Source organism: Danio rerio, chromosome 24 (genome assembly GCF_052040795.2).
Source record: "Danio rerio strain M-AB ecotype USA chromosome 24, GRCz13ab, whole genome shotgun sequence".
In the NCBI taxonomy this organism is placed as follows: domain Eukaryota; kingdom Metazoa; phylum Chordata; class Actinopteri; order Cypriniformes; family Danionidae; genus Danio; species Danio rerio.
In genome coordinates this window covers 2,404,029-2,429,816 of record NC_141044.1, presented here as the reverse complement: position 1 = coordinate 2,429,816, position 25,788 = coordinate 2,404,029, and the positions used below count along the sequence as shown (strand labels likewise).

At 36.1% G+C, this 25,788-nt stretch overlaps 1 protein-coding gene and 1 long non-coding RNA gene across 9 annotated transcripts in view; both read left to right on the top strand.

Annotated features, from left to right (window-relative positions):
- rreb1a (ras responsive element binding protein 1a) overlaps positions 1 to 25,788 on the top strand; it is a 105,441-nt gene that overhangs the window by 62,553 nt on the left and 17,100 nt on the right. For all 8 annotated transcript variants that reach the window (XR_015524671.1, XR_015524670.1, XR_015524674.1 and 5 more), the window contains 4 exons: positions 6,529 to 6,648; positions 7,327 to 7,556; positions 15,904 to 15,993; positions 17,233 to 17,396. Coding sequence is in view for 2 of the 8 variants with exons in the window: in XM_087309021.1 (XP_087165147.1) it covers positions 6,529 to 6,648; positions 7,327 to 7,556; positions 15,904 to 15,993; positions 17,233 to 17,396 (604 nt within the window). In the remaining 6 variants the exon portion in view is untranslated. The remainder of the gene's footprint in view (positions 1 to 6,528; positions 6,649 to 7,326; positions 7,557 to 15,903; positions 15,994 to 17,232; positions 17,397 to 25,788) is intronic.
- Positions 19,311 to 23,833, top strand: LOC147830973 (uncharacterized). The gene is made up of 2 exons (XR_015524703.1): positions 19,311 to 21,247; positions 22,043 to 23,833. It is a non-coding gene; the product is annotated as an uncharacterized LOC147830973 (long non-coding RNA).

Genomic DNA, 25,788 nt, shown 5'->3' with positions numbered 1-25,788 from the left:
CGGTCATACACACACGCAACCACACGCAAACACATCCATAGCATGCTTTCTGCTCACAGAATCACCTCTGCTTTCCCACACTTGACTTCTGTTTGACTTGTTTTAACAAGGATGTGCAAGAAGCTCTTTCCATCGTGTGTATGTGTGTGCGCGCAGGATAGTGAGAGTGATGGGTGGGAACAGATGTAGTAACAGCAGCAGCCCCCCCAAACTCTCTCTCCACCCCCACTATCTCCCTGCAAGCGAGTCAGAATCTCATGACAAGTACAGCTCTCTCTAACTCCCTCTCGCCCCAAACCCCCACCCCAATTCCTTGCACAACTCGAAACCTGCCCTGCTGTTGTGTAATCCCTTGTCTTTCTACCTCTAATCATCAACAGAGCCCAACAGTATCTTTCCACACCCTTCTCTATCAATACAGGTTTTCCTCCTTATTCCCACCAACATCATCTAGTTTGCTTTGTCTTTCCTTTTTGTGCTTCTTCGACTCATAACAGTGGTTTTTGTTCCACATCCCATTTGTAAAAATGCTTTCTAGTTTCCTATTTAAGGCAACTCCTTAACAAATGCATCACCAACAGAGCCCACTTTCCATACTCTTATCAATGCAGGTTTTTTTTCTTAAACCCACCAACATCATCTACTTTGCAATGTCTTTGCTTTTTAGACTCGTAGTTGTAGCTTGTCCCCCATCCCAATCGTAAAATGTTTTAATAGTTTCCTCCAAAAGTGCCCCGCCCATCATGCAAACATCCTATCAGAGGAGCCGCTCATCTTACCTAAGGAAAGGAAAAATACACAGCCATGCTTTGATATGATTGGTTGCTTGAAGGATTAGGGATGTAGAATAAGATCATGCAGAATATGTATTAATAAGCAATCAATATCTTAATATACAAGTAATAAGACATTAGTTAATATTGAGAATTGGTTCTGAAGTGAGATTATTTAATATTATTAGAAACTATGAAGATGCATACTAGGGAAATGTTACTTGGCGCATACTTATTAATGGGGCCTTTTTTATTTATTTATTTTCAAAACTGTCCATAATCTTACATTTATTAAAGCAATTCCTCAACAAGCACGTTAACAGAGCCCAAAAGTATCTTTCCACACACTGTTAATGCAGGTTTCCCTTCTTAATCCCACTAACATCATCTACTTTGCTTCTTTGCTTCTCCGAGTCCTAGCAGTAGTTTGTCCCACATCCCAATCGTAAAATGCTTTTCTAGTTTTCTCCGAAAATGCCCCGCCCATCATGCAATCATCCTATCAGAGGAGCCGCTCATCTCGTCTAATGAAAGGAAATGAGTGCACAAGAATGTTGTATTCCAGTTATTATCGATGCTTTTCATTCTTGTAATGTTTTACTGAACTTTTGATTTAATCAGCAAAATCAGAGTAATAAATAACACGTCAACTTTTAAACTCGCAATTGTGATTCTGTAGTTAGAAGCTTTTTAATCAAGTGTTTTGAAGATCTTCAATTCTGTATTTATCTAGCGCTTTTACAGTGTGGATAGTTTAAAGCAGCTTAACATAGATGTTCTAGCAAAATAAAACCGCTTCAGTCCAGTTTTTAGATTTGAAGATCACTTCAATTCTTCAATTATTGAATTAACCTTAAATATTAAAGTGTTTAATATACAGTTGAAGTCAGAATTATTAGCCCCCCCCTGAATTATTAGACCCCCTGTTTATTTTTTCCCCCAATTTCTGTTTTACGGAGAGCAGATTTTTTCAGCACATTTGTACACATAATAGTAACTTATTCTAATGACTGATTTAGGGTTGTAACAATATACCGGTATGACGGTTTACCACGATTTGAAAGTGCACGATTATCATACCATGAACAATTGCATATCAACGGTTTTAACCCTTAAAAACAGAGACAGCCGCCCGCGGCTAAAAATAAGTATTGCTCTTAAATGTTTAATAACTTTTGATCCGCTGATCTGATTCATACAATTCAAAGATTGGCATAAAGAAGAGAATCTCAGCTTTCCAGCGCGGACTTTCAGAGGCTCCGGAATCAGTGCGGTTACGTCATCAACATTTGACAACGCTGATTTGACAAAGAAACGCTCGTCACTGTGTCTCCGGACAAATCAGACATGATACATTGATGCATTGTCCCTCCTCCATGCCCAGATTGGTTCAAACTCGCTATATCACAACCAATAAGCATAGGTTTCGCTTTTGTTTGTGGACCAAGCTTTTTGAACAACACGGAATGAGAGATAGGCATACATTTATGCGCGGCTAAATAAAACGCAAAAAAAAAAGTTTTGCATGAAATAATTCTCATACTAAGTACTTTTGCATGCACAGCAGCACAGAAACATGACAAAACAGTGACACAGCAAAGACGAACTGCTGCTCTTGCTGTTTTCAAAAGACGCAAATGAAGATGCAGCTGTTTGTCTGCATTGCATACAACCATATCCAAATCCATGCTGGCACATAGAACCTAAGGATGTTCCATATTTAATCTAGTTTCGTTATTTAACTATTTATAGTATAGTAAATATTAATATCTATTTTTTACTGAGGATTTGCACCATGTTTATTTGGACTTTATTTGGACTTTGACACATTATTTATTATTTTCTTATTTTTATTTGTTCATTGTAAGTGGTGTTGTTTATAGTAACTGAAAATATATTATATGGAAAAAGTCAAATTTGCTTCACTGTTCTATTATTTTGTAACATTTGTAACATACCGTATACCGCGAAACCGTCAAACCGTGGTATTGTTTTAGACGATTATCATACCGTGAAAAATTCATACCGTTACAACCCTAGACTGATTATTTTATCTTTGCCATGATGACTGTAAATAATATTTTACTAGATATTTTTCAAGCCAAAAAACAAAAAAACAAATAACACTTTAGCTGCGTCCCAAATCGCATGCTTATGCACTATTCTACGCCATTTTGTAGTGTAAATAGTGTAAGTAGTGCGTTCACACTGAAAACTCTAAAAATAATAAGAGCACTTTAATTACCCGGATGATGCACTCATTCAGCTGCTGAAATGAAGTGTGTAATGATGGACACTTCACGCAATTAACGACCGCAGGTTTGCTTACATAGCGAAAGGGGCGGAGCTATCGGGCGCACATGTTGGATAACTTTATTTATTTTGGATGGTGAAAGCATAATTCTACTATGAGGGTAATTATAGCGCCTCCCGATGGTGAATGCGGTTATAATCACGGCAGGTATTATTTGATAATTCGGTCGTTTATTTCACTGATTTGGCAACCGTCAAACGTCATCAGGGAAACGGTTTGAATTTCCACTTAGTATAAAAACATTAGTGTGCCATTTGGGACGACACTACATACATGTACTATCCTGTTGAGTGTGTAAGTGCATAAGTACATAGTGCATAGTGTATAGTGTGCCATTTGGGACGCAGCTTTTCTCTTGAAGAAAAAATATTATCAGACATACTGTGAAAATTTCCTTCCTCTGTTAAACATCATTTGGGAAATATTTAAAAAAAAGAAAAAATTCAAAGGGGGGGCTAATAAATCTGACTTCAACTGTAAATGGATTTTAGGGCTAACTTAAAGCAACTTGCCTTTAAAAAATTAACTTGCCTTGTCATAAGAAAGCCAAACTAGCTGGCATTTTACAAGACTGATGGACTTTGAAATTACACAAGTAGGATGGGATCCACCAACATCAGTTGCATCACTTCCATTCACAAAACATCCTCATGGAATTTTAAGGTTTCCTTTATATGCACACAAACACATGTATGCCGTCCTAGCACTTTCAGTGTTTTTGATTCCTACAATTCTTAGTGTGTAGTAGGAAAGCGTGCTGCTGGGTCTCTGCGTAACTTCCTTATACGTTTTTATTTTTTGTCAAAGTGAATTCTGGTTATTGAATGCTCGTGTTAGCCCTCACCCCGGTTATTCTGAAACATTTAACTGCAGTTGTCCAGTATGTGGTTAATCGGGGAGGCTGTTTCTGGAGGAATTTGCATTACCTTCATTTGGCTACAAGGAATATGCGAAGTTTCTCTTGTTGGTGTTGCGTTGGCCATCCCTGATTGTATCTGCCATGTTGTTATGGTCCAGCCAGCAGCTGATCCTGCTGCCGACAGCCTCGTCACACCCACAAACACACACACACACACACACACACACACACACACACACACACACATTCCCTGATTCTCTCTCCAAAAGAGGAAGCAGCCTGGACCGCAGAGGAGCTTCCTGTGAGGCTGTGGATGGGAAACGGCAATTAGCAAAGAGACTGTCTTTTCTCTCGTTTGTTCATTTTCCATTCTTCTTCCTTACCATTGTTTCAACTCTCCCTCCCTCATTTTATTTTATTAACACACTGGTTCAAATCTCAAAGTGCTGCTTTTTAGGCATTTCTAGCATCTCCAATCATCCCCTCAGGAATGAACCCCTCACGACCTTCCCATCTTTAAAGTACCGCTTAGACCCCCCCTGCTCATCCAGATTAGCATCTATAACCATCTGCCAGACCGTTGCCCACCAGAGTAGAGATGTGCCTGTGTGGAGTCCTTCAACTGGAATCAGAATATCCGTATATTAGCAGTTTTTGTGATTTATGTTTTTATTTTCCCCGCATTTATTTCTGCTTTTGAATTGCATTATGGGAGCTTGACCTTTCTTCCAACAACTTTTTAATCATGTAAAGTTGGAATAAGTGACTTTTATGAACATTTTTAATAGTTTAAAGTGATGTATTGTATGGGTTGCTGTTGCATATTGAACTATAAACACCTCGTAATATACTGCCAGTGCTTTACAGACTTACTTCTCTGTATATTGTTTATTACACGTGATATTATTTAACTATAATGACACTAAAAGTCACTTTAAACTGTAGATTTGAATTTTCAGCATCAAAAGTCGACAGAGCAGAGATCAACATCCCATAATGCAATTCACAGCCACAAATAAACAACTAAACACAAAAAATGGAAACCTTTTTATCACAGGATACATACAGCACATGCATGCAAATCAACACAAGAGCACAGAATCACATTGAAATAAGTGGAAAATAAAGTAAACAATAAAAGTTATTATCTTACTATCAATACAACCAATCATCATCAGTTTATCAGTCATATTACCGGTTATTTTAGGCTAATCTAATCTCAGGCTTTGCTAAGGAACCTTGGGATTGCTCAGCATTGTTCACTTCGAATATCAAACTGGATAGTGGATACTTGCCATTTATTCATTCACTTATTAAATGCCGATTTGAGTTGCTTTCTTTAGTTGAACACAAAAGAAGATGTTTTGAAGAATGTTGGAAACTGAGAGCCATATTTTGAAAATCAATAGCTACCAGTTTCCAACATTCTTCAAAATATCTTCTTTAGTGTTCAACTGAAAAAGGAAACTCTTAAAGGCTTAGAACCACTGGAGGGGGAGTAAATCAGGAGTAAATTAACATTTTGGGTGAGCTATCCCTTGGAGAAATAGGAAGTGAATGTTGAATCAGGCGCCATTCACAAAAAATACAAGGTGTAATGGGAAAAAAGCAAGACATGGAGATGTGATTTTTAACATTTTACTGTTTTAACTTTAGCGGAAGATTGTAGAACTCAAAAATGTGTCCAAGTATCAAGTTTACATAGAAATATTATCAAACTGTGATCCAGAAATGAGGCGTGTAACATTGGAAGTAGAATTACACACTGTAAAAAAAATATTTTAATGAACCGTTTGCATATTCAGCGATTCTCAAGTGTTTTTCGTTTATTTACGGTTGTGAATTGCATTGAGAGATGTTGATCTCTTTTCTCTCAGGCTTTGATGTTGTAAATTCAACTCTACTGTTTAACAGTGTTACTTACTGACATTTTAGTAGTTAGAAATAATAATATAATAAATAATATAGAGAGAAATAAGTCTGTAACATAACAGAGAATGTGCTACAGTTTATTTTTAAAAAATTGTAGCGTGATATACATCAATATAGCACTGCAAACTAATGAAAATCTTTATAAAGTCACTTTTTTTAATTTTTTACGTTTAAAAACGTGGGAAGAAATATCAAGTTCCCATTATGCAATTCAAAAGCATAACTAAACGGGAGAAAATAAAGACGGGAATGGAAAAAAGACAGAAAAGGCATATTTTTTATGGTGTGGAGTGAAAGAGAAACTTTGTAAATGATTGTGGATGATGACTCTTCCACACATGCGTTCACAATACTCGTGTGGTCATGAGACAGGCGGACACACACTCACAGACAGGTGCTGGAGCCATAAAGCACCAAGAGAATGTGTGTACTGTTCCTCATGTACAAAACACACATCATGTTCCACGCACTGGCCAAGAACCCTGTGTAGTGTACTCTCTGAACAGCTTTACTTTCTCAGACCTTTGCTTTAGGCTCCTTTTATTATCATAAAGTTTGAGTTAACCAATTTATTTATATTTCTATGTATGAAGTGTTATGTTCAGTGCACTCAAAGCCCTATTTTTGTCTCTCCTTTGTTTCTTGCATAGCTATGGAAAATTCAACAGAAGAGGCGAGAACAGAATCAGCGAATTGCAGCCTTACTGGGGAAGAGGAGGCGGAGCAAAGTGATGAGCGCCAGAGCCCCGCCCCTACAGAAGCTCACACAGGTACAAATTATGCTTGAGTTTATTCTAATATCTATCTATCTGTCTGTCTGTCTGTCCGTCCGTCCGTCCGTCCGTCCGTCCTTCATTCCACTTCATCATTCCATCTATCTATCAATCCATCGTTCCATCCGTCTATCATTTAATTGTTCCATTTATCTATTGTTCCATTTCTATATCGTTCCACAGTTAAATCTATCATTCCATCTATCTATTGTTCCAACATTCCATCCATCTTTCGTTCCACTGTTCCATCTAGCCATCTATCTATCATTCCATTAATCTATTGTTCCACCCTTCCATCTATCTATCATTCCATCGTTCCATCAGTCTATCGTCTAATTGTTCCATTTATCTATTGTTCCATCTCTTTATCGTTCCACAGTTCCATCTATCTATCATTCCATCTATCTATTGTTCCATGGTTCCATCTAGCCATCTATCATTCCATTTATCTATTGTTCCACCGTTCCATCTATCTATTGTTCTATCATTCCATTGTTCCATCCGTCTATCATTTAATTGTTCCATTTATCTACCGTTTCATCTCTCTATCGTTCCACAGTTCCATCTATCTATCATTCCATCTATCTATTGTTACACCATTCCATTAATATATCATTCTATAGTTCCATCCATCTATCCTTCCGCCATAATGTAAAGAAATAAAATTCTCCACAGAGGGTTCTGCTGGCGTAGAAGAGGAAGGAAACGAATGGGAGAAGGGACGGAATGAAGCAGACGGAGAGATGGAGGCAGTAGATGGAGTGGACTTGACCTCCATAAACTCCATGATGAACACAGTGATGAAAGCCGCTCAGCTGAACGGTGGCGTAGACTCCGCCCACAGCACACCCAATAAGGTGCCCGCCAAAAGCCCCGGCACCAACCGCAGTGGAAGAAAGAGCCAGGTAAGAGCTTCTGGAGAATGATGGATGCAATACATGTCAAATTTCCTAGTACTGTAGTGTCACTGTCATTGTGCAGATGAAAACAACAACTGTTTATAATTCTCAAACACAATTTCTGCATATTAATTCAACCATGAATGTTTAAAGCAATAATTCGTCAAGATACTGTTGAGAAATATTGTTTTAATATGTAATGAGAGCGATATGCCACAGCCAATTACAGCTGCATATTGTTGCGTAATGATTGTGTTTGCATGTTAGCATCTACCTATATTCATATCTTAAAGTTCACCATCACCTGTAGGTTAATTCATTTTAATGTCCATTATGTCTGTAGTTTGCTTTACTAGTAATGTGTTCTGTTGAGGGAACACTAATTACAGTCTTGCATACTAAGTGAAGTTTATCTATAAACTAATTTGGAGAGGATCACATGCTTATGATTGCTTGCAGCCGGTCCCGCATTATTCAATTTATGATTCACCAATCAGACGACTCCTGAGTTACTATAAATACCCTAAGTTACATATAACAGCCATCTTTGTTTTGAAGAATCCTCCCTTCCACGTCTACTCCTCCTCCTTTCCTAAATAGGGCAGCATGGTGGCCCAGTGGTTAGCACTGTTGCCTCACTGGTTCTAGTCCTTACCAAGCCAGTTGACGTTTCTGTGAGTTTACACGTTCTCCCCGTGCTCATACAGGTTTTCCCCCAGGGTTCTCCAGTTTCCCTCCATCATCCAAAAACATGCAACTCAAGTTAAATGACTAATCCAAATCAGCACTATAGACATGCTCCTAATCAGTAGTTATCTCTTAAGGGCATTCACTATCTGTTCATTAGCTACTACAGCAGGGGAGTTCTTAAGATCCACCTGAGCTCAAACTCCCCTCTCGCCCTGAAAACAGGAGGGAGCCCTGGGCCAGAGGATCTTTTGAGCTCAGGGCTCTCTCCTAGGACAGCATGCCAAACAAGCTTTATAATCAATCATCAGCTAAGTGTGAACTCTTGAAAGGCTCTTTAAGGCATAGTTCACCCCAAAACTGAACATTGTCATTTACTCACCCTTTACTTGTTTTAAACCTTTGAGTTGTTTTGAAGTTATTTAGCAGAAAGCTGGAAACCAGTAACCATTGCCTGCCATTTGTTTTTCCTGCAATGGAAGTCAATGGTTACAGTTTTCTCCAGAATAAATTCTTTGTGTAGAAATAAACTATTAAAGGTTGACAACCTGATCCTGATCAATAAAAAAACAACCACTTGAAGGAGAGTAAAAGGTGAGTAGATTTTCATTTTTGGGCGAACTAGCCCTTTAAAACCACTTAAATAGCACTATTTACATGCACTACCATTAAAATAGTTGAAGGTTTATTTTTTCTGTCTGTTTGTTTAACTATTATAGCACTTGTTAAACCAAAAATGGTGCTTCTGTCGTAATTTACTGATCCTTCACTTGATCCAGACCTGCTTGAGTTTCTTTCATCTGTTAAACACAAAAGAAGATATTTTGAAGAATGTTGAAAAAGTAGAATCTATTGACATTCATAGTAAGAAAACAACAAATACAATGGACGTGGATGCTGCTTTACAACATTCTTCAAAATATCTTCGAAAATATCTTGCTTTGAAGCACTTTGAGTGCCAGTAAATGTTGATTTCTAGGCGAACTGTCCCTTTAAGTGAATCGGGATGCAGCACTGTGTATCTAATGCCTGTTGGCATGTGTTTTTGTGGTTGGAAAGTGGTACAGGTGGGAGAGACTTTATGGATGCAGCATCCTGCTTTTAAACGGAAAGTGACAAATGGTGCTCTGGCATCTCAATCCACCTTTTGTCCTCACGGCTGCATCACATGGCTCACATTAGAGCATGCAATTCATCCCTTAACACTCCCGTGTGGAGCAACAGGTGTCACTTTTAACCCCTTCACACTCATGTGGAACTCAGAGGGGGGAAGTTCAGACTCTGAAGTTTTAGATCCAGTCTGCCCTTCACCCATTCAAGAACCGCTTCCCTTTTTTAAAAGAACCAACCAATCAGAGCAGTGTTCTTGTACATGATTTGCATATTTAAATTATTCATGTGTAGAGGCTAAAATTAAGATCTGATTAATTGTTAAGACTTTAAATTTATGGTCGATTAATCAATGCATCGGCCACACTTTACATTAAGGTTTCATTAGTTAATGTATTGACCAACATGAACTAATTATGAACACTGCTTGTACAGCATTTATTAATCATACTTTAACATTTACTAATGCATAACTAACATCTAAATTCATGTTTGTTAACATTAGTTATTGCACTGTGAGTTAACGAACAAACAACGGTCGACTGTATTTTTGTATGTATTGCTCTGTGTTTGTTTATGTTAGCAAATGCATTAACTAACACAACCTTATTGTGAACATAAAACAATCATGTTGTCCCCAGAAAGCAACCCATTGTGTTGTTTTAACCCATTTTAAATAAGTATTTTCAACAAGCAGCATAGGTAATTTTTCGAGTGTGGTATGTCAATGTGACTTATCACTGCAAATTACAATTGCATCTTTGTTGCATAATAATTGTGCTTGCATAAAAAGAAATGTTTGAATGCTAAAAATAAGTAATTATTGTATTTACTAACATGAACTAAGTATGATCAAAAGTGTTTGCATCACAGTTCAAATGTTTTCTTTGTATTTTAATAATGCAAAAAAAATTGTGCTTGTTAACATTGGGTTGTTTTGTTTTTTTTCTTCTTTTCTTTATTTATTGGAATGTTATTACAAAAACTGTGAGAATATTCAACAACATTTATTAAACAGAAAAAAAATCTAATTAAGGTTTAAAATATATATATATTTTTTAATTTAAAAATAAATAAAATATTGTTTATATGTAAGGGAAAATCTAAAATAAAAATGTAATTTAATAAAAAATTAACTAATTATGAACAATCTTGTACTTTTTTTTTTAAATTGCAGTTCAAACATTTACTAATGCAAAATTAAAATGCAAAGTTTTTTTATTTATTTAAATTGTATTACCCAAATAAGGTGAACAGTGGAGAATATTAAATTATAGCATTTATTAAACAGAGAAAATATCCCATTTAAAATAAGGTGTAAAAATTAATTTCTAAAATAAAATATTGTTTATATTTTATGGGAAAATATAAAATAAAATGTAAAATGGAGCAAGAATCAAGAGAAACAAAAATATATATTAAATTTAGTTGAAATTTTGTAGTGTAATTTATTTTTGCAATATTTTGCATGAATTTAAATACATTATCTTACTATTTCTAAATATGTTTGGTGATGAAAATATTGTTTTAATAAATATATCTGTTTAATAAATCTGTTTTGTTCAAATGCACCAAAATATGTGACCTATATTCACTGAGAAATGGCTACAAATATTCGTTTTTAAAATGGGGTGTATTCCTATATGCTGAGCACTGTACACATACACATTCATACCTTTTTAAATCCTCTACTTTAACTCCAATTACATCTCTACACTTGTCAAGAGCAAGATTATCAAACTCTGCTTTTTTGTCTTTTATCCATTTTGATCTTTGAAGTCTTTCAATATTAATACAAAGACAAGAAAAGACCTTTAATTTCAGTATTTTAATACTGAATCAGTAATGTGTTTAGCTTGTATAAAGCTGATTTTGTAAACCATTAGTTAATGCACCACATGAATGAACACTGAACAACTTTATCTTCATTAGCTAATTTAAGTAGTTTAGAGGAATAAATACTGTCATCACTGTATTGTTCAGTGTTTATTTGTGTTAGTAAATACTAACATTAACTAATGCACCATTATTTTAAAGTGTTACAGACTGATGTAGGCAGTAAACTGTGTTTCCCCTGAGAGCCCTTTTCTCTAGTTCTCAGGCCTCTTTCGCTCCCTTTGAGGAAAAGTAAAGAAGCTTACAGTGAATTGTGTAATTTACTGGATTAACTGAGCGTAAAGTAGTACAGTAGTCTGCAGACGGGTAGTGCTAAACACAAACAAGTTCAGACAAAACCGGTGGAGGAGAAGAATAGTTGCTAACAGGTGTTAGCTCAGGTGCGCCGCATCAATCACAGCTAAAATAAATATTAAAAAGAAGTCTGTTGCATAACATGAATTATATGCTCAAGTTTTACTCAAGTCTGGTCCAAAATATAGTCAAAACTATTATATCAGATATTATTATTAAAATTATTATTATTATTGTTTATTGTTTTGTCTTTTTTTTTAAATTCCTGTGAAGAAAATATGAATTTTAATCATAATTATGCTATAAAAATTATTTACGCTATTAACTACTGGCTTATTCCCTGCCTATTATTAGATATAACCTGTATATTATTAGATATTACCTGTATATTACATCATTATTTCTACCCAACCTAAACCCAACTAATACCTAACTAACTATTAATAAGCAGTAGTTTCTTTAGCTAAAATGCATGGACGAGTGTTACCCTTGTACTTCATCAATATTCATAATTAATCAATAATTTGTTAAATAGTTAAATTATGACAAGGACACTTTAAAAATAAAGTGTATTTGCTATCAAATGTTTTATCCTTGCAGAATAAAAGTGTTATTCTGAATGACCCCAGACTTTAGAGTTGTGTATTAGCAGTGGATCAACTCAGTTTCTGTCCTGCAAACTTTGTAAATCCGGTCATGATGACTTGCCATATGAAATGAATGGGGCTTCAGTGCATGACGAAACTGTCGTTCCCAGCTGAGGTCAAAAAAGTGGACGACACTTGCCCTCATAACATGCTGAATGGTAAGTACGATCAGCTCAGTGCAGGCCTGAAGCCAAGCCAGTAGAGTCATAGAAGGAAAAAAAAACAAGCCAGCGTGCCTCCACAGGAAAAGGAAATGTTTTATGTTTATATATATTATGTCTAAACAAACTTCATTTTGGAGGTGATGTTAATAGGTTTATATAATTTTTATTGTTGTTGAAAATGTTGTTTTTAAATGGCTGACACGGCTTTAACTCTCTAGAAACCTGAAAATATTTCATGTATTTCAGTATTTTGATAACAGGAATAAATCACATTTTACAATACATTACAATAGAATTATTTTTTATAATAAATTATTTTTATTGTTATTATTATAGATAATACTATATATATATATATATATATATATATATATATATATATATATATATATATATATATATATATATATATATATATATATATATATATTTATATATATATATCAATTCATTAATAAAATAAAAAATAAAGAAATAAAAAGAAAATAAAGACATAAAAAACGCCAAAGATAGTCATAGTAGAAAAAAACCAAGCTGTTCACCAGCGTGCCTCCACAGGAAGTGTATTATGTCAAAACAAACTTTTATTTTGGATGTAATTAATCATAATCAATATATTATCATATTTATATCATTTATGTTTGTTGAATAATTAAATAGTTAAATGTTATAAGTTAAATAGTAAAATGCATATATATATATATATATATATATATATATATATATATATATATATATATATATATATATATTAAGTCATGCTAATCTCAATAGTTTGAAAACACCATTAAACTTGTCAAGTTTCTATCAGACATATTGATCTCAAGTATTTGTTTTCAAAACCTTAAAATATTTAATGCTGAGAAATCTGTTTTGATCACAGGAATAAATTACATTTTAAAATATTAACATTACAGTAGAATACATGTTTAATAACATAATATTTTATTAATATTTAAAAAAAAATCTCTCTGTCTCTGTCTCTCTCTCTCTCTCTCTCTCTCTCTCTCAAAGACGGGCATAAAAGAAAAAAAAATCAGTGGGGCTCAATGGTCAGCACTGTGGCAGTTGGCGTTTCTGTGTGGAGTTTGCATGTTCTCCCAGTAATGGTGAGGGTTTCCTCCGGGTGCTCCTGTTTCCCCCACAGTCCAAACACATGCGCTGTAGGGGAATTGATGAACTAAATTGGCAGTAGTGTATAAGTATGTGTGTATGTGCATGCGTGTGTGCCTGTGCGTGTTTGTGTGTGTGTGTGTGTGTGTGTGTGTGTGTGTGTGTGTGTGTGTGTGTGTGTGTGTGTGTGTGTGTGTGTGTGTGTGTGTGTGTGTGTGTGTGTGTGTGTGAGTGTTTCCAAGTACTGGGTTGTGGCTAAAAAGGCATCTGCTGTGTAAAAACGTATGAGGGATAAGTTGGCAGTTCATTCCATTGTGGTAATCCCTGATAAATAAAGAGAATAAGCCAAAAAAAAAGCATGCATAAATAATACAATTCTTTTGTTAATATAAAAATATACACAATATATATTTTTAATATTTATTCATTGATCAAATACAAAATTAAAGAAAAACTACATTTTTAAAAAGCCAAGAGAGCCATAAAAGAAAAAAACAAAACCAAGCTGTTCGCCAGAGCGTGCCTCCACAGGAAAAGGAAGTGCTCTTTTCTTCCCAGAGATGTTTTTGAAGATTCCTGTCTACTGGTGTGTGTTTGTAGATCATGTGGGCGTCTATTTAGCGCTGATTTTGGGATGACTTATCTATGCCTTCCCTGTTTATATATATATATATATATATATATATATATTATGAGATATTGTACACAATTAATTTATGATGTAATGCATATAGTCATGTGACGGCATGGGATCTGTTTAAACATGAACTGTTCTCAGTGAATGGAGCAGAAAGTTAATGATCTGCTGTTCTGTCAACAGCAGCAGCAGCAGCGAGTGTGTGTGGTGTCCGTTTACACACATTTACACTCCTTCAAGATGCTCGTCATAAGATGCACAAAGCATGCCTGCAGAAGGACAGCATTACAGTGATTAGAAATAAAATCGAATACATGTTCATCAATGCTGCACTCATGCATATATTAGATAGGGAGCGAGAGTGTGTGTGTGTAAGTGTGATGAGGGGTCGTGCAGCAAGGACTTGAGCAAGTGTTTATTTAGCAGTGAATTTAGCTCAGTATTTCACACATCAACATGTTCTGACAAAACACTGAAGGTCAGAAGACAAGGCCGCGCTACTGCATATGGGCTTTTACCCACGCTCCTTCAGCCATTTCTGAGTGATGGCAACTGGAAATGAAAATGTAATTCTGTGTGCGTGTGCATATATTATATTATATTATATTATATTATATTATATTATATTATATTATATTATATTATATTATATTATATTATATTATATTATATTATATTATATTATATTATATTATTTTATGTTTTGTTATATTATATTATACGATATTATATTAAATTATAATAAATTATATTATATTAAATTATAATAAATTATATTAAATTATACTATATTATATTATGTTTTGTTATATTATATTATATTATATTATATGATATTATATTAAATTACAATAAATTATATTATATTAAATTATAATAAATTTTATTAAATTAAATTATATTATATTATATTATATTAATTATATTATATTATGTTTTATTATATTATATTATATTATATTATATTATATTATATTATATTATATTAAATTATAATAAATTATATTATATTATATTATGTTATATTATATTATATTATATTATAATAAATTATATTATAATAAATTATATTATATTAAATTATAATATTTAAATTATAAAATTCTGACCCCTGGTCTAAATACACGTATGCATGCACATATTTGAGAAAATGTTTATTTATATTAAATATATATCTATATAATACAAATTATAAATACATTTAAATATCTATGTGGCAATGTTTTTGTGTTTACGTATGCGTTTCTATCACATATACATAATGTATTATGTAAAATACACACGTAAAAAAATCACGGTTTTAATTTAATAATTTTAAAACGCAGTGCTATAGAATAAATACTTTTCAATGATATAATATTTTTATTATTAATATTATTCATTTATTTATTAATCAAATTTAAAAAATAAAGGAATAAATAAAAAAGAAATGCCAACTTCACATTTTTGAATATAATAGTGTAGAAAAGTTTAACAGATTTACATTTCTGAAGATTTTCTGACCAAATTTTCTATCTTCCCCAAATTTCTCCTGTAAAACAGCATTTAAAAACTGTTGTCACAGTATTCATGCAATAAAAGAATGCTTTATGTGGGCTGTAACTATTATCAGTCTTATCATTCAGATTTACATTTTGGAACTGTTAGTCTATACCAAAATGTTTATCTTTTTTTATTTCTGTTGTAAAATCACCTTAAAAATGGTTGTAACATTATGCATATAAGAGAAAAAGCTTTTTGCATGCTGGAACAGAATGAAATAATTTGTAACTACATGCACTTTTCCTTGTTTATATTTGTTCCAGGAAGCCAAAGATGAGAGCGGGTGTATCGCCTGTCCTCTGTGCGATAAGGGCTTTCAGAACCAGCACCAGCTCACCATGCACATCCGCCAGGTAAACATGCACACTTCAGTTGTTCAGTTCAGTGCATCTTTATTTCTATATCGCTTTCATGATGTAGATTGTGCCGAAGCAGCTTAACACAGAAGTTCAAGTAGATTGGTAAATGGCCTGCGGGCAGCATTTTAAGACCCCCTGATTTAAGCTATAACTACAACCTGCCTTTTCTTACTGTTGACCTTAATGAATCATATAATGTTTACTAATGAGACTTTAGTGTGAAGTGTGACCTATTATACTTTGTCATCCTATTGCAGTTTACTTTGTGTGAAACATTCATTCACTCTAAACATGTAATGTAGTCAATAAAGCAATACACTAAGGGCTTTTTTTGTTATTATACCTGATAAAATAATATTTTTTTTCCAGTTTAGCTTAATATTGTGATAATATCATATATATTAGAATAAATACTTCGACAATTAATTGCAACAACAACATTTGATACCAGCAGGAGCCTACGACTGAATCAGACAAGACAATATATTGAAGAACGTGGTTTTATACACTGAAGCAAGGGCGCCGCTGGCTGCACCTTTCGGGGGTCTGGTGGGGGGGTCATTTGGGTCCCTAATAATATCTCTGAGGGCCCCAAAACTGCATGGGCCCTTAGAATCGTCCTAACTTTCCCCCCTAGTAGTGCCCCTGCAATGAAGAAAGGATTTTTGCTGTTTGTCCAAACTACTTATTTAAAATAATCTGAAACGACACAATTCTTCAGCTTTTTTTGGGGAGGGGGGTGGGGGCAGCTTATTTATTTATTTATTCATGGTAACTTAATCAATTTATGTTGGGACAACGTGAATAAATTGTGTGGAATCCTGCTGTTTTTACAGTGTAATGTCAGGTTTGGCTCAATGGTTAGCACTGTTGCCTCACTGTAAGAAGGTCGCTGGTTCAAGCTGGGTCAGTTGGCGTTTCTGTGTGGAGTTTGCAAGTTCTCCCCATGTTGGTGTGGGTTTCCTCCGGGTGCTCCGGTTTCCCCCACAGTCCAAACACATGCACTATAGGGTAATTGGGTAGGCTTATTTGTCCGTAGTGTATGAGTGTGTATAGGTGTTTCCCAGTACTGGGTTGCAGCTGGAAGGGCATCTGCTGCTTAAAACATATGCTGGAATAGTTGGCAGTTCATTCCACTGTGTAAGGGACTAAGCCAAAGGAAAATGAATGAATGAATGAATGTGTGTTAGTGTGATTATCAGCTGAAATGACCCAAGTTGGTTTTTCCTCCAGCACAACACTGACAGCGGGACTTCAGACCACTCGTGCAGTATCTGCGGGAAGTCGCTGAGCTCGGCCAGCTCTCTGGACCGTCACATGCTAGTGCACAGCGGAGAGAGACCCTACAAATGCACCGTGTGCCATCAGACCTTCACCACCAACGGCAACATGCACAGGTTAGTCCTGCACTGACAAACGTTTTATATATAACATCAAACAAAGCACCTGTCTAAAGATTTTACCAATAAAATTGAAAGATTTTTTTACTGGCCCGATCAGGCCAGTGGTTCCGATTTTTACTTGCCCTGCCAAAATTTTCACCAAAAAAAAAAAAAAAAAGAAAAGAAGTTAATAGCTGTGTGTGTGTGTGTGTGTGTGTGTGTGTGTGTGTGTGTGTGTGTGTGTGTGTGTGTGTGTGTGTGTGTGCGTGTGTGCGTGTGTGTGTGTGTGTGTGTGTGTGCGTGTTTTTGTGACATATCAGGACACAAATCTGTGTAATGACATGGGTATGACACAGGTATTACGAAAGGAGGTGAAATATGAGGACATTGGTGACGTCCTTATTTCTCAAAATGCTTATTAATCCTACAGGATGAGTTTAATCAGAGAGTAGAGCTGCACACTGACTCCTGTGATGGTTGGGTTTAGGGGTAGGGTGGGGTGGGGAGAGGGCAATACAATATATAACTGTATAAAATGAATAGAAGTCTATGAAGTCCACTTTTCACAAAAACAAACGTGTGTGTTTATATATATATATATATATATATATATATATATATATATATATATATATTTATATTTATATTTATATATATACACACACACACATACAGTTGAAGTCAGAATTATTAGCCCCCCTGTTTATATTTTCCCCAATTTCTGTTTAACGGAGAGCAGATTTATTGCACAGTCGGCCTACCTTGTGTTTTATTTGCTAATGCAAGCCATGTTTTAAAAGATAAATATAATGTGTAAAACTAAACTTTATTTATATTACTTCAATAAATGATTACTTTTTTATATTAATGGACAGTGCACAGATATTGATGTCTCACAATGTTTTTAACTCTATATTATCTGAATGTAACGAGCTTGTTTACATCGCTCTACTTACATTAAATCCATATATCAGAAATGACAACAGATTGTTCAGATTTAATTAATGACAGTTTTAATGTTATTGATTAATGCACTTAAAGATTTCATTCATTCATTTTCCTTCTGCTTAGTCCCTGGTTTATCAGAGGTTGCCACAGTGGAATGAACCGCCACTTACTTGACAGATGTATTTTTAATTTCAGGTGGTTTGTGTAATGTGTTTTATGTTTGGTAAAATCATTTCTAATCGCGTCTTTAGTGATTTTCAACTAATTAAAATGTCTTGTCCCGATAGGTGGATTTAGAGGTTTCTGCATAAAAAGCAGACGTGGATTTAGCTGGTTTTGACACAAAAGAAATTTACCTTAAGAATTGTCTACAGTGACTTTTATGAAAAAAAGCTATTTTAATTACCAGCTAATAACCTCATAATTATATATAAAGTAAAACTTCTGAACCTAATCAGAGGAGCCTGATAGAAAATGCTCCTTTTGCTTCTGAACTCTTCATATATTCAGTTTTCTTTTCTATCTGTTGCACATCAATGCACAAGTCACATTAACACATTATTAAGAGATGCTAACCAACACTGCTACTAAACACCAGATGCTCACACTGTTGCAGAAAGCATCATTTGAGAAGTGGACTTGCTCAGAGCTTTTAGAGAAGTGAAAACGTGTTGGTTAAATTCATCCCCCAAGCCTCACCCTGCGTCTGAAGAGTTGCCCAGAGGATGAGTGTGTGTGCCTTAGAGATAAATGAAGAGGCGTTGGTTTGTTTGTGTGTGTGTTAGTGTTCGTAAACGTGTGCCACCGCTGGGGTCTGTCAGATCTGCAGTCTTGCTCTTGTTTAAGGAGAGGCAGATCTTTGCAGGAAGTTAAGGGTGAGTTTAAAACACCTCCCCCACCCGACGCCTCCCCCCCGTTTTGGTCATGGTATCTTCTCCCAGCAGGCCTTGCTGATGGAGGGGGGTAGACACCAACTTCCTCACAAGGTTGTGAAGGTTGATGGTTTGTGTGTGTGTGTGTGTGTGTGTGTGCTTTGTTTGTTTGTGTGTATGTATCTGTGTGTGCACGCATGTGGGGTTTGTTTGTTTGTGTGCATGTGTATTTTTGTGGGTTTCTTTGTTTTGTTTGCTTGTGTGTGTTTTCTGTCCTTGTGTGTGTTTTTGTGTATGTTTTGTGTCTGGCGTGTGTGTGCATGTTTGCTTGTTTGTGTTTTTGTGTGTGCATGTGTGTTTTTGCTTGGTTGTGTGTGTGTTTGTGTGTGTTTTTTTTGTGGTGTGTATTTGTTTGTGTGTATGCATGTGTATGTGTGTGTTTTTTGATTGCATTTGTGTGTTTGTTTGTGTGTGCATGTGTGTGTTTGTGTGTGTTTGTGTGCGTGTGTGTGTGTGTATTTTGTTTGTGCATGTGTGTGTGTTAAGTCTACACGTTTGTTTGTTTGTATGTGTGTTTTTGTGTGTGTACATCTGTGTATTTGTGTGCATGTGTGTTTGTTTGTGTATTTGGGTGTGTTTGTGTGTATGTAATTTTGTTTGAGTGCGTTTGTTTGTATGGTTTGTGTGCATGTGTTTGTGTGCGTACAAGTTTGAGTGTGTTTTTTGTTTGCTTATTTGTGTGTGTTATGTATGCGTGTTTGTGCATGTGTGTTTGTGTGTATCTTGTTTGTGTGTGTGTGGTTTGTTTGTTTGTTAGTGTGCATGTGTGTTTGTGTACACGCGTGTGTGAGTGTGATTATTTGTGTTTTTTGTTTGCTTGTGTGTGTTTTGTATGGGTGTTTGTTTGTGCATGTGTTTTTTTTGCGTGTTTGTTTGTTTGTGTATGTGGTTTGTTTGCTTGTTTGTGTGTTTTTTTTGTGTGTGTGTGGTTTGTGTGTGTATGTGCATGCAGGTTTAGCTATACTTGTGAGGACTCAGTTGTCCTCACTGATTCACTCCATTGTTTTGACTCACAGAGTTAGAGTTAGACCATTAACCTGATATAAAAGAATGGAAGTCACTAAATAGTGAAACGTGTGTGTGTGTGTGTGTGTGTGTGTGTGTGTGCGTGTGCTTGTGCGTGTGCTTGTGCGTGTGCTTGTGCGTGTGCTTGTGCGTGTGCGTGTGCTTGTGCGTGTGCTTGTGCGTGTGCTTGTGCGTGCGTGCGTGTGTGCCTGTGCAGACACTTTTATCAGGGCACCAGATCAGGATGGCTTGAATAAATGCCCTGTAAGTTGTGGTGATCTAGTTGTAAGCAGACGTAAAGTGAAATTGTTGGTTGGAATTGAAAACGCTGCAGTAACTTATATAACTTATGATATGTACGGAATGTGTGCTGTGACTGATGTGAACAGAATCTGGTTTGACTACATGAGCTGCTGCTGTCCTCATAATACATACTCATCTTTCCCATAGTCTTTTATTTATCAGGGGTCGCCACAAAGGAATGAACTGCCAACTATGCCAGCATACGTCCAATTTAGTTTCATCAATTCCCCTATAGCACATGTGTTTGGACTGTGGGGGAAACCGGAGCACCTGAAGGAAACCCACGGCAATATGGGGAGAACATGCAAACTCCACACAGAAATGCCAACTGGGACTCGCACCAGTGACCTTCTTGCTTTGAGGCAACAGTGCTTACCACTGAGCCACCGTGCCGCCCCTGCAGGGTCTTAAAAAGTCCTAAATTTACTGAAATAGTGTTTCACATGGCCACGAAAAGCTACTCATCTAATCAGCAGCAGTCTCGTCTTTTAACAAATAGTTGAGTTTTTAACTCTATTGACTAATATAGTTTAATTATCAGTACAATCACATTTGGTTTAAAAGTTCTCCATTTATTTATGGCGAGGACACTGACCTGGAGGGATAGCAGTGCATATACTTAGCTTTTAAAAAAATGTCATATAAAAAAAAGTGCACCAATGAAACCAGAGTTTGCTTGTTCATTCATTCATTTTCTTGTCGGCTTAGTCGCTTTATTAATCCGGGGTCGCCACAGCGGAATGAACCGCCAACTTATCCAGTAAGTTTTTACACAGCGGATGCCCTTCCAGCCTACCCAATTCACCTGTACCGCATGTGTTTGGACTGTGGGGGGAAACCGGAGCACCCGGAGAAAACCCACGCGAAGGCAGGGAGAACATGCAAACTCCAGACAGACGCCAACTGACTTAGCCGAGGCTCGAACCAGCGACCTTCTTGCTGTGAGGCGACAGCACTACCTACTGCGCCACTGCCTTTGCTTGTTTTAACACATTATTTAAAAAAAACTACATAAAAAACAATGAGGATAGTAAAAATCTTTTCCTTTTCCTTTAGAAAAAAATCCTTATAGTGTTTAGCCTTGAATAAGTCTGAAATTAAATGATTAAGGGTCTTAAACTTGACTTTATGAAGCTTGCAGAAACTGTTTTATTTCTTTAGGTTTCCAAAAGTTTGCTTATGGCATCACGGTGGCGCACTGGGTAGCACAATCTCCTCACAGCAAGAAGGTCGCTGGTTCGAGCCTTATCTGGATCAGTTGGCATTTCTGTGTGGAGTTTGCATGTTCTCCCCGTGTTTGTGTGGGTTTCCTCCGGGTGCTCCGGTTTCCCCCACAGTCCAAACACATGTGATATTGGAGAATTGATTAACTAAATTGACTGTAGTGTGTGTGTGTATGGTGTGTATGGGTGTTTCTCAGTACTGGGTTGCAGCTGGAAGGTCATCCGCTGTGTAAAACATACGCAGGAATAGTTGGCGGTTCATTCCACTGTGGCAACCCCTGATTAATAAAGGGACTAAGCTGAAAAGAACATGAATGAATGAAGTTTGCTGATGCATGTCTAAGGAAACTATGTCCATGCAGTTGGCAAGGAGCCATCTTGAGCCAAAGCATCACATGTTTAGAGGAGGGAGTCACTGTTGTCATGGAGAATGATCACAAATTTAAAGAGGAAAGTCAGATTGCGTTCTGATTGGCTGCTTTTGTTTGCTTTAACCCTTTCATTGCTGGTTCCACCACTCAGCCACAGGTTGTCCTTGCTGTGACATTGCTTGGAGAGAGTGAACTGTCTGACACCACAGCGCCCTCTGTCTGCGCTCTGGCAGATCACAGTGGAATGCTTGGATTGGATGGAATGAACCTGTTTATGCATCAACAAGTTTTACAGTCCTTTACAGATTAGCCAGCCTGCTCATGAAAACCTCCCATTGACATCCTTCATTCAAGGACAGAAGCAGTCTTAGGACACTTGATGCCACATTACATACTAAATCCTTAATGAAGGCTCTGATTCGGTCATAGCGTTGTTATAACTAGCAGTATTCAGCTTGTACGTTTATTTTTTCACTAACAGTGGATGAGTTGTCATCCTATATGAGGTTACTGTGGTGATGACTTCCATCCAATCACAGTGTGCTGACTTGGCAGTGCTGCTTTTCTGTGATTGGCCAGAGGCAAGGTCAGAGTCCAGAGCGGAGAGATATAACAGCCTGTCAGGTCCTCCTCACACGGGTGTCCGACATGCTGCCTGCTATTAATAAACCACTGACTGCAGAGTGAAAACTGAGACCCGCAAGGCCATGGGATGTCTGACCTTTTTTACACATGCATGTACACTTCTAAAGTACGTTTATGAGATTTACTTTGATAGGCTCACAGATTTAAACCCGGGATAGAGCCCTTTGCTTGGTTTCTCCAGCAGACGTGTTTGCACGTCTTATTGCAATAGTAAAATAGAGTTGTAAAACTGGATGTGAGATATTTCACTAAATATCTGTTAGATTTATAGTATTACTATTTAAAATCGATCATCGCGGTATTGAAACCCTTGGTAAATCCTGTAACCCTGTGATTAGGTAATTGTGAAAGGTTGCAATGTAAATGCATGCTAACATGGGCGGTTATTAAGTGTATATTCATTTATTTTTCTTTGGTTTAGTCCCTTATTTATCTGGGGTCTCTGCAGTGGAATGAACCACCAACTATTTCCCCATATGTTTTACACAGCGGATGCCCTTCCGACCGCATCCCAGTACTGGGAAACACCCATACACACTCATTCACACACAAACACATACACTTAAAGTACTTCAATTCTCCTATAGCGCATGTGTTTGGACTGTGGAGGAAACCCACACCAACACAGGGAGAACATGCAAACTCCACACACAAATGCCATATAGCATATGGCATTATATATGACAGAGATTTTTCTATAACATATACATTTGGCTTTCCCAGTGATGGGCTGCGGCTGGAAGGGCATGTGCTGCGTAAAAACTTGCTGGATAAGTTGGCAGTTCATTCCGCTGTGGCGACCCCGGATTATTAAAGGGACTAAGCCAACAAGAAAATGAAATGAAATGACATTTTTCATATGAAATGACAAATAAATATATATTTTGCTGTACTAGTTTTTGGACAGTTAACGTAAGTTATTTTGTTAGATAAGCTCCAGATTTGGCTTCAATACTGACTAACCTACTGTAAAGCACACATATAATATTGCATAGCTTCCTATTAAAATATGAATTTAAAATAGAGATTTGAGAGGGGTGTACTTATATATGCTGAACACCGTACATAGACGCAATTATTCTTTGTTCAAGTGACAAATTTTATATTTTTTAGAGCCCAAATGGTTTAAATTCAATTGAAGTCTTAGTCAAAGGCCTTGAAAATGCAAAAATATGTAATAAAATAAAATAAAATAAAATCTTTCACACTATTATATTTATTAGGGTTAATTTGCAATCAAATCATGTCTCTGAATTGTGGTTGTGGGTTAATTATAATCCCAACTTGACATTGCATGTTTTGCAATGTGACTATTGCAGATTTGCATTTGTTTTTGTTGGCGTTCCTATTATTATTAGTATAATTACGTTTCTTCACTTATCTTCCTGAGACCTGTGTCATGGACTTGTGTCCTCTGTAGTGGACATTGTGTTTTCTTGAATTTTCCTTTTAATTATTTGATCTTCTCTGTCAAGTCCTGGTAATGTTCAGAGGACATCCTGGGCTTTCTAGTGATATGTCATTTGATTGGCTGGCATGCTACGAACCACTTCTTACACTGCATCTAAAATGGCCGCCATACAAAAAAGCACATTTTATGGGAAAGAGAGAGGCATGTACAATTGAGCTTTTAAAATGTTTTTTTTTACTATTATTATTACACATATATTTGTTTATTAAAGTTTCAGGAACAATACATTTAGCTTTCAAAGCTGCTAACGTGTCAAAATACAAAATTGTGTTTCAAAATATCAATCTTTTTTAAATGTCCACTATAGTGGACACCAGGACCATCTTAATGTAATTAATGACTGCATGTTGTAGGAGGCAGAACTGAAGCAGAGAGGACTCTTTATAAAATAGTTTAGGGAGACTCTGATTTAGAGTCTGACAATCAGACAATTAGAGAATGACAATCAGTTTTAAATCACTTTTTTGTTAAAATTGTTTTTGATTATTTCAAATGTTTTTTTTTTTTTTGGCTCTCTTTTAGACTAAACTGTTTCAGGAATTTAAATACAAAAGGAAAAAATGGCATTTGTTTTGTTTCTGTTACATTAATATTGGATTAATATCCCTTTACAGCCATCCCCTGTACAGTTTTGTTGTCTGAGTGGCAGTTGTTTTGAAATAAAAGGGTCCTGTGGTCCACTGCAGTGGACATGCTGTAAAATTAAAAATAAAAGCAACATGTAAAAACTCTAAATTGTAGATTTTTTTAACCTAAAGGATGCAGGAAATCACAGAAAAAAAGAAAAAAAAAGTCTTTGGGTCTCTGGAGGATATAACTGAATGTGGGAAAGTTGTATAATTTAGCACAAAGAACATGAACCACAGCAACCCTGAAATCTCTAACTCAAACTCTCTAGCGCCACCACTTGTCCAAACTTATGTTTATCTTTATAGCTTTTGAACCGAATGGGCTACAATCTAAATTCCCTTTTCCTCTGAATCCTTGGCTCAGTCCGCTCAGCACCCTATGACCTCATTTTCCAACAAGAAAATGTTTTCGCTGTTTTGAAATTTTTCGAAAAACCTATTTGAACAAACCATTTTCCCACTATTGGGTTGCAGCTGGAAGGGCATCAGCTGTGTAAAACATATGCTGGAGTTGGCAGTTCATTCTGCTGTGGCGACTCTTGATAAATAAGGGACTAAGCCAAAGGAAAATGAATGACTGAGATCATTTCGGTCACTATAACTGTGATTTACTACGTTACATCTCTAATCTAATACTTTGGGTCTCAAATTCCTTCTCCTACTCTTACTGGTTTCCTCAAGATCAACTTCTGGCCCTCTCCATGCAACATTACCACTCTCTTCCGCTGATCTCCACCCGCCATCTTGGGCTCCACATATGCACATACAGAGGCTGTGGGATAATTACAGGAGTGTTTACAGCTCATTTAGGATCTTCCCATTATAGTCATTTCTGTTGGCTCCCAATGGAATGAGAAGGGGTTCCTCAACCCTCAATTTC